Genomic DNA, 15,906 nt, shown 5'->3' with positions numbered 1-15,906 from the left:
TCTTAGCACCTGATGTCCCACTGACCACAGATAGTCAAGGATTTATTTCGTCCTCTTCCTCCTTCTCCATGTTTTTTCCCACAAGTTCAGGGTCTGCTTTTTTCAGATCAAAGGTTGCAACAGGAATTAACCGACTGGCTTGTCGACTAAGCCTGACATCAGTGGCTGAGAGAGTGACTGGCTTTTGTGCCTAAGGCAGGACTAGAATGCACAGTTTCCTGGTTTCTAACCTGGTGCTTTAACCACTACACCAGACTGGCTCTCATCTTGCACACATACACATAGAATGCAGGATGTACTTATCTAGGGATTAAAATGACATCTATCACAGAAGGCTGCAGAAAACTAAAGGGATGATGAAAATTGACCACACTGTCTTCCATGAATAGAAGTAGAGAGGAAAGAGGAAAGAAGGCAAACCCATCACTAGATTCCTGTCACACATTCCTGTCTGACTCTGATGTTTCATATATCTTTTCTTGTCAAATCAGATTAGAATCCTAAAGAAAACTCTATAGAGAGGATTTTTTTCAAATCAAACATAGTAAAAGGTAAAGGTTCCTCCGCACAAGCGTGCTAGTTGTTTCCAACTCTAGGGGCCGGTGCTCATCTCCGTTTCAAAGCCAAAGAGCCAGCGCTTGTCCGAGGACATCTTCATGGTCATGTGGCCGGCATGACTAGACGCCAAAGTCGCATGGAATGCTGTTACCTTCCCACCGTAGTGGTCCCTATTTTTCTACTTGCATTTTTACGTGCTTTCGAACTGCTAGGTTGGCAGAAGCTGGGACGAGTAACAGGCGCTCACTCTGTTACGCGGCACTCGGGATTCGACCCACCAAACTGCCGACCTTCTGATCGACAAGCTCAGCGTCCTAACCCACTGAGCCACTGCGTCCCTAATCAAACATAGTACCTCTCTTATACTGATAAATTCTGTTTAGTGTTGTGACTAATTATGGACGTACTTAAAACCATGGCTATTTACAATGCCACAATGATTATATCACAATTTCTCCATTTTTAGACCATATACTGTCATGTATCTTAGTTTTTAAGTATGATGATAGATTACTGAAAGGGGTCACTGAATACAAAATGAGCCAATATTGCCTTTAGTTCCCATATCTACAACCACAGCACTGATAGGTTCTGTTATTTCGGTTAAAATAGTAAAACCAGTGGTGGGATTTAGCCAGTTTGCACCAGTTCGGTAGAACCGGTAGCTAATTTTTTGTTGCCCAGGCCCAGAATGGACTTCTGGAAGTGGTATCCACACAGAGAACCGGTTGTTCACATATTTGAATCCCACCACTGAGTAAAAACAACATGTGCCACCATGATGCACATATAAAAGGGATAGAACTTGAATCACAACAGTGCAGGGTTTTGTCATTTATCCTTTTTCTCCTCCTCCTGTCTCTGTCCACAAGATATGCCTAATAAATAAAATAACAGTGCCTTAAATACAGTTGCCCTGACATTGGAGACACATGTTCAGCTGCTTTGAACTCAAAGAGTAAGATAGTAGCAGATATCAATCACTGCAAATTCTGACAAGTCTGCACAAAATGTACTAGTTCCTTACTCTAGTTCCTTTTTTATCCATCAAATTTTTGAGAAAAAAATATACTTTAGACATGTATTTAAGTTAATATTTAGAGTTATTTTGAAACTTCTCAGAAGTAATATGAACATGGACAAGAACTTTGAATTTTTTTTTAAAAAAACCCAACAACCACAAATGTGGATGAGAAATGGCCGGATTCATCTACCTCACACTAAAGTGAAATGAGACCTCGGATAGATGAGGCAATGTTTTCAGGCTTTTACATGTACTTTTTTAAAGGGATACTTTAAAAATCAAACCAACATTTCAAGATGATTCAATATCCAGTTCATTACTGCTGTTTACCCATTTTCTTATTTAGGTTTTGGTTAGCGGTGGAAGGTCTGAAGAAGAGACCCATCCGCGACGTTCCTGTCAGAGTACAGGAAATCTGGCAAGAATTCCTGGCCCCTGGAGCACCAAGTGCCATTAATCTAGACTCAAAAAGTTATGACAAAACCACACAGAATGTGAAGGAACCAGGGCGATATACGTTTGGCGATGCTCAGGTTGGTAGAATTATTTGTACAGATATGTACAGTGTCTTGGTGGAGAAATAGGGGTGTGAAAAACTGTTTCTGGCTTTACCATTCCTTTTTTAATAATATTCCAGATTTATATTTAACAAAGAGCACTATATGCATGCAATATCCTAGAAATTCAGCTTAAATCCTGTTTTAATAACTTGCTGCTAATTAAAAATAGGTTTGGGCCAATCAATGCAAGATATAATTTCTCTGAATCAACAAGAAAAAAAATCTCTAATAATAAAGTTTCTTAATAAGCATATCATTTACTGTGGTTTATAGGCTAACTAAGTTTCATTTACATTCTAGAAATAACTATGTAACTAATGGAAACATAGTACAACTCCTCCCCCTCCCCTTTCAGCTAGGTGCACATTGATCCTAAGCAGCAAGTCAGCTCCTAAAGTTTTGGGAATGGCCACAGAACTCCAAACTGTAACTTTTAATACAACAGAAGGTGAAAGTATGATGAAGGCAGAGTAGTGTTGTACTAAGGGAAGCCCTGCCTTTTTATGCACATGATGGAGCTTGTGTCAAGATGCCACAGTGCTCTTTTCGTCACTTGTTTGCCCCATCCCTCTGAGAATCCCTCTGGCTAGGGAAGAATTTGATGAAATAATTCAATGTAATTTAAAGTGAAACAACACTTTCCTTTTATCTTGACAAATGCTCTCTTTGGCTCAACATTACATCTGTCAGACCTGTCCCAATCTGAACCCTTAGGATAGAAAGACCCTCAGCTCCATTTGGTTGAGGTGAAAGGTTCTTTTATTAAAAAGATGTTGGTCGCAGTAAAGCTCTGGGTTTCCCCGTGCTCAAAGGATACAGAAAGGTTTCCCCTCATCCCAGCCCTCCCCTCATGACCAGTCCATCTTCAGCCAATCAGAAATGGCCGAATAGTTTTGAGAATGCTGAGGTGTTTTGGGGTAATCCACATTCTTTCTCAGAGTGCCTGGCCTTGGATTCTGGTGCAAACTGGTTCCAAGCTTCTATGGTCTTGATCACCTATCATTCCCCCCTCCCTCTTTCCCATCACACACACACACACACACACACACACACACACACACACACACACACACACACAGAGAGAGAGAGAGAGAGAGAGAGAGAGAGAGAGAGAGAGAGAGAGAGCTTTATTGCCCATCTATCCTCCCTCTCCCTTCCAGCCTTTGATGACAGGATGCCTTTGAGGCGCCAAGCTGAGCTTGGCAGGCCTGACAACATATTAATCTGCACTGAAATAAATTTTCTACAAAAAGTCAATTTTCATAGATGGTCTTTCATCCAAAATATTACATGTTATTAGCAAATTGTTCCCTTGAATTGGGATATATTGCTTTGGACTCGGTATGTTTATTTGACACTGGGATTACCTATAAAAATGTTGGGCTGTTCTACCCCAAGATGCTACATGTGCAAGAAACTGACTACAAGGAAAAGGTAGGACCTGACTTCAAAATATACAACCTGTAGTGTACTCACATGGTTTTCAGCTGCAAACTGAATAGTTGTTTTATAGAAAGCAAGCTACTTAATTAATCCAAATCACCCGAAATCACTTTGACTAAAAATATTTATTTCCTCAAATGAATTGGAGAATATATACCCAAATTCAATCTTCTCCAAATGTATAAACTAAATCAACTTAGTTGTGCATTTCCTAACTATAGCAGTTGAACTTCAGGCAGCTGTCCAATGTCTTGAATTTTATTTTCAACTTACAGTAAAATTGGCCAGAGACATTGGCTGCAGCTGCCTGCATCTTATTGACAAGGCCCAGAAATGTAGAGTGACACAAGATTATTTAAAAATGCATCTGAACTTTTCTACTTACTAAAATCTATACAGAAAATGCTAATAGTTTTTCACGCCACTAGATGGCTGTCTATATACATATTTTCTATACCAGCTGTCTTGTTGGTCTCCTAGGTTTGCATAAGCAGAAGTGATTGGATAGTGCAGTGTTTCTCAAACTTGACAACTTTAAGATGTATGAACTTCAACTCTTGGAATTCCTCAGCCAGCATGTCAAGTGGTCAGGTTTGAGAAACACTTTACTATCTTTGTTTTTCTGAGATACAGCTCTGTGTTTAGGACTGTAGGCTGATGTGAGCTATGTGCTTGAGCACGCTTCTTTTGGTAGCTGTGTTATGTGAAAAATATCAGCTGGCAGCTGTCTAAACAGAAGTGCTACTGTTTAAAAATGAAAAAGTCTTTTATGTACTTTTTAATCCTGTTGCACCTTTAAAGATTGTAGAAATCCTCAAATATTAACTTAGCGGATGACCACTTGGGAGGAAGACTTTTCAGTAGCCATTTCCAAATTGCCCTATCATTTGTTATCTTTTCAGCACCAGGAAAATACTTTAAAAAAAAAAAGCTCTTAGCCTTTGAATACTTTGTATCTTTCTCCTCCTGCCCAGTCTTTCCTTCCATCTCATTATGATGTTTCTTTTAACCTCTGCTTATGTTACTGGATTGTTTTATTTATTTTATAATTATACAAAACTCTGAGTACTTATTCATTTCAGAGACTCATAACAAATTTGCAATACAATGACATTAAAAAGAGACCCATAAAACTAGAAACCCAAATGTATCAATAATACCAATGTATGTATGTATATGTGTGTGTATATATATGTATGTGTATGTATATGTATATAAATAAGTATATAATGTGTATATGTATATAAATCTCCAAAATAAAAGTAGCCCAAATCATCACCAGCATTCAAAACTTGTACAAAATATTTTTTTTCTTCCGCTTGAAAAAGTCTAAGGTTTTTTTGGGGTGGTGGGAGGGTGAAGCAAGTCTGCGGGGTCAGCCCCAAAGGAGGATAACTTTGTTCCCTTCAGCTTACATGGGTTGGGGACCTTTTCAACCATCTAGGACATGTGCTTGAGAAAAATGCCCTATTGCCACAGATTATTACTTTTTAATTTATGAGGAATTTCATTTATATTTTTATGATGTGTATCACTCAGGGTAATATTAGCTGTAGGAGAAGTAAACCTAGAAATAAATTTATTTATAAATAAATGTTTTATAAGCCAAATGAACATAAATTAATTAATTAATTAATTAATACTTTATTATTTATTGATAACATTCATAGGCCTCCCATCTTACCTCACGGTAATTCTAGGTGGTTTACAATTATAAAATTATATAAATTAAAAACAAATAAATTAATATGAAATCCAAAACAACTCTTCACCCCTGTTAGGAGAGGCTTGTTTGCAATACTATTTGGTTTATTATAAGTGAAACACAGAGCATCGAAGGCCTGTAACTGAATGCCCTGCAACAGGTTGCCCAAGAGAGATTTCCAATTAGCCAATTTCCAACTCCAAACTTCTGCTCTGGCTTGGTCTTCCATGACACATTGTGTTGTCTCTCAGTCTGCTTTCAAAAAGCACTCACTTCCCACCTTTTTTTTTGTCTGTGAAGGATTCATTTGCTCCTCCCATATAGTTGCTCCTCTAAAGATAACAAAGATTTCAACCAAATATTCAGCATTATTAATGTTTCACTCACAAGGCAATAAGGCATCAGACCAAACTGATTGTGATCATCCAAAACTCAGCAATCTGGCAAGAATCTCTTTTGTTTGAAGATTTTCCTTAAACAATCATTATTTTGAGAATGTCAGAGCCAAAACTCTGGGTATCTGACATTTTCGCACTACAGGTATAAAAGGACTAATTCATGCAAATTAGATAAATGGCCATTCAAAGCCTCTTTTTGCTTAAACAAATTCCTTGTAAACTAGTTTATGCAGAAGACTCTCATAACGCTTGGACTGATGTCAATTCTTGCTAATTTCTTTAATTGAAAACCCTAAAGTTTGCAACTTTATTAGAAATCATTTAATAAGCACTGTGTTAACTGAACCAGATTTCTAAGCTGCCCTAGGAATGAATTTAACATGTACACAATAATCGGCATTATTTTTCTTGTATCTTCTTCTTCTTCTTTTAAAAAATAAGATCAGATTTCAAAAGTGAAAAACTTTTCTATATTCTTTTACTTTAGGAGCACATCTACAAATTGATGAAAAGTGATTCATATCCACGTTTTATACGATCCAGTGCCTACCAGGAATTACTGCAGGCCAAGAAGAAGGTATTATTTCATCTTTTCTGTGTATTTCCATTCTTTCAGCAGTGGTTCCTGTCTATCGTACTTTCTCTTTTTGGGTAAATGAGCTGTATATCTGGTACGTGAAGAGTAAAGTTCAATCTGAGCATCCCATAATGATGGTGGGATCTATGCCTATATTCGTTTTGCATCTTTGCATGAGCAAATTAATTTCATGTTGACATTCATTTTGTATCATTAGGAAAGGCATTGTAGGACTATAACTCAGGAAAAAGATAAGAGCAGGTCAAAAGGTTTTAGAAAGATATATAAGTATAGTTGATGTAGTATGATTCTTACTTTGCAGCAGATATAATTTAATTGTATAAAGCTACAAACACTGAGTTTGTTTCATCTAAGCTTTTTCTAGGCAAAGGTAAGTTCAGTGAAGACTCAATCCATACCTAATAAATACACAAAATTTTAGAGAGGTAAATCCTTGGTTAGTGGGAGTTCTGTTTTCTTGTTAGTCTTGTTCAGGATCTGTGTCTGAAAAAAAGACTTCCAGTCAGGGTGGCCACTAAAATGTCCTCAGAAAGGTAGACAGTGACAGTAAGAAAGGAGAACACAATGAAAGGACAGTGGGCTTAATGTTTCCAAAATATAGCCATAACAAATAATTTTAAATGTGTACTTACCACACTTATTTACATACTCTTACCCATACACATTTGTCTCTAACGCTCTCAGTAGTACCAAATATGCTTTTTTGCGAGGCAACAATACTTTCTTGTTATTCTTTGAAGACGTTTTGCTTTTCATCCAAGAAGCATCCAGTCAGAGCTGAAGAAGCTACTTGGATGAGAAGCGAAAGTCCAGTTGCCTCATGAAAAAGCATCTTTGGGACAGCTATGACTTGGATGACTGAGAATCTCCATAAACACTCTCAGTACTTGCTTTGTTTTCTCTATCCTCTCCTCTCCCCATTCATTCTTGGTGGGACTTTTGGCCACCAAAAGAAAGAAGAAAGAGTTGCCTTAATACTCAGCCATTTTCTTTGCCTTTCCAACCTTTGTCTTGATTGGACTATTCTGCCTCACCAATGCAAAAACTTCTTGGAGACAACCAAATCGGTCTCATGCCCGAGACTTGTACTCATACTGCCTCGATCTCACATCCTGTTAGACATCTGGAGAGTAGGGCTAGCAGATGTAGATTGCAAAAACACAGACCACTAGGTGGCAGAAGGAAACCCTAAGTCTTTGCTGCCATCTAGCAGTTGTATGGATTTTTGCAGCTCAGAGTAAGTAACCCTACCAGAATGGTTACAGAAACAAAATCAAATGCAAAAGAATCCTCCAGAGGGCAATCTTCAAAAACTCCAGATTGTTCTGCATAAGTCTAGATAACTGGCTACCCTAGTGATATGGTAGGAGTGGGTAACCTGAGCCACTATTCCCACCCTATCAGTGATCTTCCTTTTTGAGAAGAAAACTCTGAAAATAGAGTATGTGGTTTAGAAGAATCTGGGATTAGATATTCTATCTTAACTGTCCTGGTCATGGACAGTTTCTGCACACAGCCAAACTAGATGAGACCTCCTTCAGATCTTCCCATAATGTGTGTTAATGGAGAACCAAGACCTTCCATGATTGAGAAGTTTGATGTTGGGAAGGTTTTGACTTTTTATATTTCTTCAAAATATTTATTATTACTGTGACTATTCATTTTGGAAGACCACGGATGTCATCCAGGGTCTGTGTTACTAATTATTACTTACTTTACTGGATGATCTAAACCCATCTACTGGGATGCTCCTTTGTGTAAGCTCCCCGAAGTAAATACCATAATGACATGGATGAGCAGACAGAACTTGCTTGGTTGTGGAGAATAGGTATGAATGGATAGTCTGCTTCCACCAATCTTGTACATCTGTATATGTAGATTTCTGTCCACACTCCATGGAGATCTTAAAAGGAAGTTCAGTTAACTCTGTTAGTTTAGAGCTCATAATCATCAGATCTCTGGATTCAACATAAGGTACTTAAGTAGTTTGTCTCAGATCCTTGTGCTGAATGTACAAAGATCCAGTAGGGGAAAAAATGGTGCAGAAGCCATGGAGAGCAAGTTTTCTAGCTATATGTAGAATTTAATGAATAATGCTTGCATAGGAATGATCTGTTGTGTCGGTCTGTAAAATTAGAAAGACAGAAGATAAGAAAACCAATAGTGCAGATTCATAATCCAGTTTTGTAGTTAGTTCATATTCCTCCCCTTTAAAAGGTTAAAAGCATTAGGAAACAAACAAACAAAATTAAACTATCGAAACAGCAAGTATGAGAAGGCATCAACTAGGGATACAACAAAAATAAATTCCCTTTCAAAGTTTGTATTGGCTCTGGGACCTAATAGCAACATGGTGAGGCTTCTTGTTGGGCTTGTGGCAGCAGAGAAAAAAACCAACTCCCTGTACAGCAGGGATCTGATCTAGATCAGAGGTCCCAACCTTTTGGGCACTGGGGACTGATTACGTGGAGAGGGGTTTTTCAGCGTACTGGAGGGGGCATGGTTTGTGTGCTGCCTGCATCCAGTGGATGGGGCTTTGCTTGTTTTTGTGGCCCGGCTGCCGGCATGCTGGACCGGGGGTTGGGGACCCCTGATCTAGATCACTCCACTTGTGCTATTTAGCATTTAAAAGGATACAAGGAACTTAAAGCAATGCATTGCCCTAACATTTAATAGCATGTGTGCCTTGAAAACTATTTAAAATTAACACCACTCCTCACTGTTGAGGTACTATTAATGCAGTAAATAAATGGAGATCTTTCTTAAACAGAAGAGGGCTAGTTTTTTTTTTAAATTGTTCATGTTCTTAGATTGTGTAAGTGGTCACGTAATTGGCAGAATGTGCAGGGCTTCTTGTCCTGTTTCAATTTCATGTTTTGTTTTGTATTATCTCAGTTTGATCAGCTTGGCAGTTAATTCTAAGCAAACCTCTGATCTTGTACGTCAGTGCTGTTCTTCACCCAGTGAATCAGCACTGTCAAAGCTGACCCAGGCAGACATCCATGTAAGGAGTGGGGTGGGGAGGATGAAGCATGGGTCAACTGCTCTGGTTGCCAAGTGTGATTCTCTCTGCCCCGCCCCTTCCAGCTACTCTATGTTCCTCTGCATGCCTAAGACTATGTTCAGGTGGGCAACCTATACATCTTTCTGCATTAGGGGAAAATTGTGAGGGGAAATTTATTTATTCCCCTTCTATTTCTATGAGCATTTCATCTTCTGCACTTGCTTTTGTGTTGTGGGTTTCTTTTTAAGACCTTTGTGTTATAGCAACCCATTGCTTCATTGTGCTTTTATTTTCATGGTTTGTTTTTTTTTTTGCTTCTTTTGCTTTTGTTTCCCCTTTATATTTTTTTTCTTTCACAAGTTGGGAAATACACTGGATCGCCGAACATCATTTGAGAAATTCACACGAAATGTGGTAAGTTTATAAACTTGTGAGCCTTATGACTGACAGATTGTCCTCTGATATTATGTGGGTTTTGTTGACGCTGACCTCAAGCTACCAGGAGATGTTACAAGTCAGGCCCTGCTGAAATGACTGGGAATAATTTAAACAGCACTATCAAAGAAGCTGCTTAACAATGCCACCTCGATGCTGTCCCAGAAACCTTTTAAGTGACAAAATATGACAAATAAAATGTTATTAGACTGGATCCATTTCACTCTACATTTTCTGATCAAAGCCACCTTTAAGACTTGGGTCTTTGGGTTTGTTTAACAATATGTGTGTGCCAATGCCTTTGAATCTTATTTTTCAACCTTTGCACAGGTTCAAACTAAAGCATTAAACACATTTATTTTTGTAGGGCAGAAACATCCCAATTTTCCCCTGCCATAAAAACTGTACACCAACACTGAGGGCGAGCACTAACCTGTTATGAAAAGAGGTAGAAAGATCTTGGCTTCTACTCCAGTTTGTTGACTTGTCCGCTGAGTGGTGTGTGAGTGTGCATAAGTGTGCTGTATTGTGGCTTTTGCTGTTGCAGTCAGTTAACAAAGCTGTGTGTACTGAAGTGACCATTTATGAAGACCATCAGCAAAGATCATGGTTTTTGTTTTTTGTGTCTTCATAAACCAATTCCTTTACTAATTTCTAACTAAGCAAGATTTCAAATGTTTTTAATATAATTATAAGAACCCCATAGCAACATAGTATATCTCTCTGTCATGAACAGTATGATCTGGAGTACTTTGAAAGCTTGCAAGGAAAATTAGATATTTGGGGAATGTGATTTAGAAGTTGATATTTAGGGGGAAAGAGTCTAATGTAATAATAATAGAATGGAATATAAATTTAAGAATTTACTGCATTTGGGACTTCGTAATCCTCTCATCCAGATCCTGTTACTTTTAAATAACTGGACACTAAGAATTGTTTGAGAATTGCACCCCTGCTTATCAGCCAAATAAACAACAACAAAAATAGTGGAGAGTTTGAAACAAAAACCCCTATTTTTGCATGGTGGTTTCACCACAGCATGTTACATTGTGAATTCTGTTATTGTTTGGGGGCAGATCTAGAAAAGCAGCACATTTGTAGATGTGTAACTGAACTCTCTATTATAACTATAAAATGATCTCCTTCGGGTCAAATTCAACCCCTGGTGACTTGCTTTATTTGGCAGCAGTGCAGTAGTAGTTTGCCATGGGCTATTTCAGGGATATATTTTTTTCCAATCCCCAAAGTAACCTAGAGAAGACATCCTTTACGGGTACCTGGTGTTGTCTGAAGATCTCTAAATATTAACCCGGTACAATTCTGTTTAGCTTCCGAACCCCGAGAAATTCAGATGCTATCATCTGCTGAGAATTTCTAACTCGTGAATTCATTAAGCCCAAGTCTCAAATAGAAGATTGTCGTCTCTGAACTTTAAAAATATCCTCTTTGGCAATAGCTTTGAGAGTTTTTAAAGCCATAACCACACATCCGCTATGCCATTGTAACAAAACTTCCTCTATTTTTCCTTTCTTGCTAGCATAGATGATCAAATTTCAGCAAACTCCAGGCATGGCTTGAGTCTATCTGAAATCTGAAAAATAGCTATTAATTCTATTGAGACTTACTGGAACTACTAAGAACAGGTTTTGAATGTCCAGTTTCTGCAGTAGAAGTATAATTGGGATTTGATGAGATGTGACAGTAAGGATAGAAGAAAGGGTAGGTTGCTGGGAGTTTTATATTAGCCAGTTGCTTCGCTTGTCAGAATGAGAGAACCAAATGTAAATTATGTATCTTTATGCTAGTGGAAGAACTAATTCAATGAGAAATTCCAAGATGGTAACTCCATCTACTTATTAAAATTAATGTATCAAATACATAAGCTCCAATAGGTTTTCCTTACAGAATGTTTCTAGCAATTGATCAACAGCAGAAGTTCACTGAGAAAGAAAGTATTGAGGAGTATAAAAGATGTTGGTAATGATCCTTCTAATACTATGTATGTCAGTAGGCATTGTGTCCTTTTTATTTAACAGTGTGTTCTTCCTTTAATCAATCTACTGATCATGAAGTGCTAAGAAACATGAGGACCTCAAATAACTAGGTTTATAAAAAAAAACCCAGTCCAGCTCAATGAACTTAATGACATTTTCATCTAAATGTCCTTCTATTGTTTATTTTTCTTTGCAGACCTATTTGTACTGTATATACTGATGGCCATTCTCTGATTACTGGGCTTCTGTACCAGTTGGCTACTATTATAATAGCCAGACACAACTCTATCTGGAGAGGCAGTTTGGTAGATAGCATTACCAGCTGACATGGCATGCTAACAGCAAATGAATCTCCCTAGAGTTACCTTTTGACATTGCAAGATAATTTGAATGTGGACAGTTAATTTGTGAAATGAGTCTGGTAGCTTCAAATTTTTCACTTGTCTTGTTGATCTCAGTGTCAAAAAACTTTAGTGTAATTATACCTAGGGTAGAAATGAGAAAATAAAGAGAGTTGTAGAAACTACCTGAATAATTTCCATCAATGACGCTGAAACATTTGATTTTTAGAACTGCAAAACCTCTGCGTTTTTGTAGAAATATATAAATTGGTGCTGTCCATTGCTCTCAGCTCTACATTCCACATCATATGAGAAATTCAAATGACTTTGTTTTTCTCAGCATAGTAACCATTTGCTGTATCATCGAGATGTCATTAATATATGGCCTCTTGGCATTATTGCTAATATGTACAGGTGATAATTATCAAAAGAAAAGAAAGATGAGATCTGATGATTTTATAACAATGCAAAATTGATGTTGGGAGGTTTGTACGCATTTAATTATCATCACCAATATAAATGATAGATTGCATTTAAAATGTAACCCATCTCAGCAATAGTGCATAATGAATTAGCCATTTGATTGTTTCAATTCATTGCATTAAAATTCAGGATTTCATAATGAAGCTTAGATCGCCATTGCTGTCTTCAGAACATTGAACCTGATATTTGGACATTAACATGAGATAATGAAAAATCTGAAAATGTGCAGGTGAAGTTGGATGTTTTTTTTTGGAATGTAATTTTAATGGCTTCCACTGGATAAAATGTGAGTTTTAACAGAGTGGTGTTTTTTCAAACACTGAACTTGCATATCTTTACAGTGATCAAGCCTGTATTGATTAAAACAGATGTATCTCCCCTGAGATTTTTGCATTTGGTTCTAATTCCCTTGATGATGATTGGAAGCTGGTGAACTAGTTCCAGTGGATCCTCTCATTTGAGGTGATCCAAAGTTCCACCTATCCAGTTGTGCCTGAAATAACATGAATCTCTTGCTTGATACTGCAACCATCAAGCGATAAGCTGTTCATATCTGATAGAACCCAAGGACAGGCATCCCATAAATAAGGTCACCATGTGAAAAATGTTAGCTGGACAAGTAGGTGCTTGGTAATGAACTGGGTTTTCAGTGAACATGCCTCTGTCTTCTGTTTTCTTTTGTTTGTTTCTATCTTTTCCTCAGGGGAAATCGCTCACATCAAAGAGATTAACCAGTCTAGTGCAGTCCTACTAAAAAGATCATCTTGTAGCATGGAAGCAGACTCAGTCATTATACATACTTCGTAGTTCACTAATTGCCTGAAATCAGAGGACAATAGAACAAAATGTTGCATGAGCAAGGACCTGACTTGTTTTCTTTTGTGTATATCAAGGCATTACAGACTCCAAGGAACTCACTACTGTAACCTTTTGATGCCTCCATTTTGAAAACTCTCTGCTCACTTTCGCCTTCATATCAAGCTGGATCTGTGTCTATTTATTTTTTGCAATTTCCAGTACATTTTTTTAAAGCTTCTGTTAGGCACAGTTTATTTACAGTGCTGTCATTCACAAACTGGAAGACATGTAAAAAAGAGAATATATTAATAAATATACCTAATATGGCATCACAGCTATTGCACAATAAATTAGCACAGAAGGTTCTGTCTCACAGATGTATTCACATCAAGAAAGAAAGTCTGTGTCTTTGTCCGTTGTCTGTAAATTCTGTTAATGTTTCTTGCATTTATTTTTATACCATATTTTAAGGGGGAAAAAGAAATCCTTTTATTCCAAATGTATTAAAACTGATCCTTTCTCTGTAAATTTGTGTATGTTTATATTGTTGTTTTATCTTTCATTAAAATATGCAGAATCTCTTCTGTTTGGTAGACTTAAACTTCTTGACTTGACACAAATGAAATAATTCAAAATAATTTTGAATTATTCACTATTTGGAGTTGCATCAACAGTAACAAGAGGACCGAGAACATGATTTGATTATAAACAGGAAAAAGGGAAAGAGATTGATCAATTACATTAAAAAGTTTTCCCCTTCCCCATTATTCACATATTACTCAACCTTTATTTTCATTGGAATTCCAGTGTAATGTTCATTGTACAGATTTTTTCATCCATCCCAATGAGGTTAACTATTGTAATGAACAGAAAAATGCTTAGTTTCAGGATTTGGATATAGATGCTATAGGTTCACCTTGATGTAAAACATTTCTCAAGCCTTGGAAGCTTGAGATGCAACTATTTTATTTAAGGACCTTCAAATTATCCAATTACTGTTCTTCAAAGTCTAAATCTAAGCTAATTTATTAAAAGACAAAATAGATTCATTATACATTATGATTTCTGTCTGTAAGATGAGGTCTTACTGTGTGGCTTTCTATGGAATTTTACAGAGCAGCCTGACATTGCTGTGTCTGTATTGTAAGCCTACTGACTTTCCCACTTCTGTTTTTTTTTTATATGTATGCTACCAGAAAAATACTAGTTAAGGTTCTTTTCATCAGTAATGTTGGCATTCTCAGTTGAAGTTTTAGCACCATCTCCTGAAAGAATATATAAGCCAACTTGGAGGTATGGTAGAAGTATTTAACCCCAATAACTTTTTGGCCATAAGTTCATTTTCTTCAGTAATGGCCACACTAAACCTCATTCCTGAAATGGATCACAGTAAGGAAAGCAGCTGTCAACAATATGATAAAAACACACTTAGTGACAATTATGGGGTTCTAGAACTGTAAGCATCTGCCAGCATGGTGGGAGGAGAGACAAGTAACAAAATATAGAAACACAAACTCCGTCAATTATGTACTTGCAATTATGTACTTGCATAAAACATCCAATGCAAATATGAAAGGGTAGAGCATGTGTTATAATGTCACAATGCTTGTTTCATCTTTTTGGCATTACTATGGTTAGGAGCAGATATGTTTGTCTGGAATCAACTCCTTGTATCTTAGTTCACCAATTCACAGAATTAGGCCAACATCAGTTTTGCTTCCTTGATTTCATTTGCTTTGGAAAGCTCCTGCTCCTAGAATTTTATTATAAATATTATAGCAATAGGAATTGATTCAGCAACTGCTAAAAGTTAAGCCAGTTCAATTGCACAATTTAAGTGGTTAATTGGGCAATGCAAAATTATGCTTCAGCATCTACAACAGTATTAAGGTTCATATTATAATTGGACCGTGCAGGTCCTGAACAGAACAGGAATCTCTTGATCAAGATGTAAAGGATGAGGTTGCCATCCCAAATGGAAATATTCTGTTAGTGTGCATTTGAATCTATTTCTGTCCTTATAATGTCTCCTTCTGGTGTCTCTATGTTAAACTCTCCCAAATGGTCTTGTAAAAGAGATGTTTTTCTTACCCAAGACTTTCTCAAAGCCTGCTGGATGAACTGCAGAGCTTCTCTGCCAACAATGGTATGTGATAATTTCCAGATGCTCATACAATCAGTATAATCTGAAGTTCTCAGAATACTAGCAAACAAATTGTATGGTGGTCACTTAAAAGGTTGTGGAGGGACACATTTTTTAGAAAACAACAAATTACTAGGAAAAGCTAAAGAAAACCATCCATGAAAAAACTCCTAAAGTGATCCCCCCCACTTCTAAACTGTTTGTTAAGAAAATTCAAGGTTGCTGCTTCCAATTATTGTTTCATATTCAGAAAATGTATGAATGTGACAATCATATCTGGGACTATGTTCATGATATGGACATTCAGTAGAGAGCAATAATGCACAAGGTTTGGGTCATCCATATTATTTAGAGTAACAATCTTAGATTGGTTGGTTTATGATGCATAAAAGAATAAGTCTTTTATTGTGAGGGTGCTGTAC

General features: G+C 37.1%; 1 protein-coding gene across 12 annotated transcripts in view; it reads left to right on the top strand.

The window, feature by feature from the left end:
• Positions 1-13,297, top strand: part of RGS7 (regulator of G protein signaling 7) — a gene marked incomplete at both ends in the record, with an annotated part of 189,726 nt that extends 176,429 nt beyond the window's left edge. For 5 of the 12 annotated variants that reach the window (XM_081323372.1, XM_081323366.1, XM_081323373.1 and 2 more), the window contains 3 exons: positions 1,929-2,115; positions 6,176-6,265; positions 13,247-13,297. In XM_081323372.1, coding sequence (XP_081179498.1) covers positions 1,929-2,115; positions 6,176-6,265; positions 13,247-13,297 — 328 coding nt within the window. Of the gene's footprint in view, positions 1-1,928; positions 2,116-6,175; positions 6,266-9,650; positions 9,705-10,092; positions 10,168-13,246 lie in introns of those variants that run through there. The other 7 variants (XM_081323370.1, XM_081323365.1, XM_081323371.1 and 4 more) reach the window with 3 other exon arrangements.
• Between the last annotated feature and the right edge of the window lie 2,609 nt (positions 13,298-15,906).

The sequence above is a fragment of the Vipera berus genome (genome assembly GCF_964194415.1).
Source record: "Vipera berus genome assembly, chromosome: 1".
NCBI classification, from domain to species: Eukaryota; Metazoa; Chordata; class Lepidosauria; order Squamata; family Viperidae; genus Vipera; species Vipera berus.
Note: the sequence above shows the minus strand (reverse complement) of the source record. Positions and strands in the feature narration are given on the sequence as shown.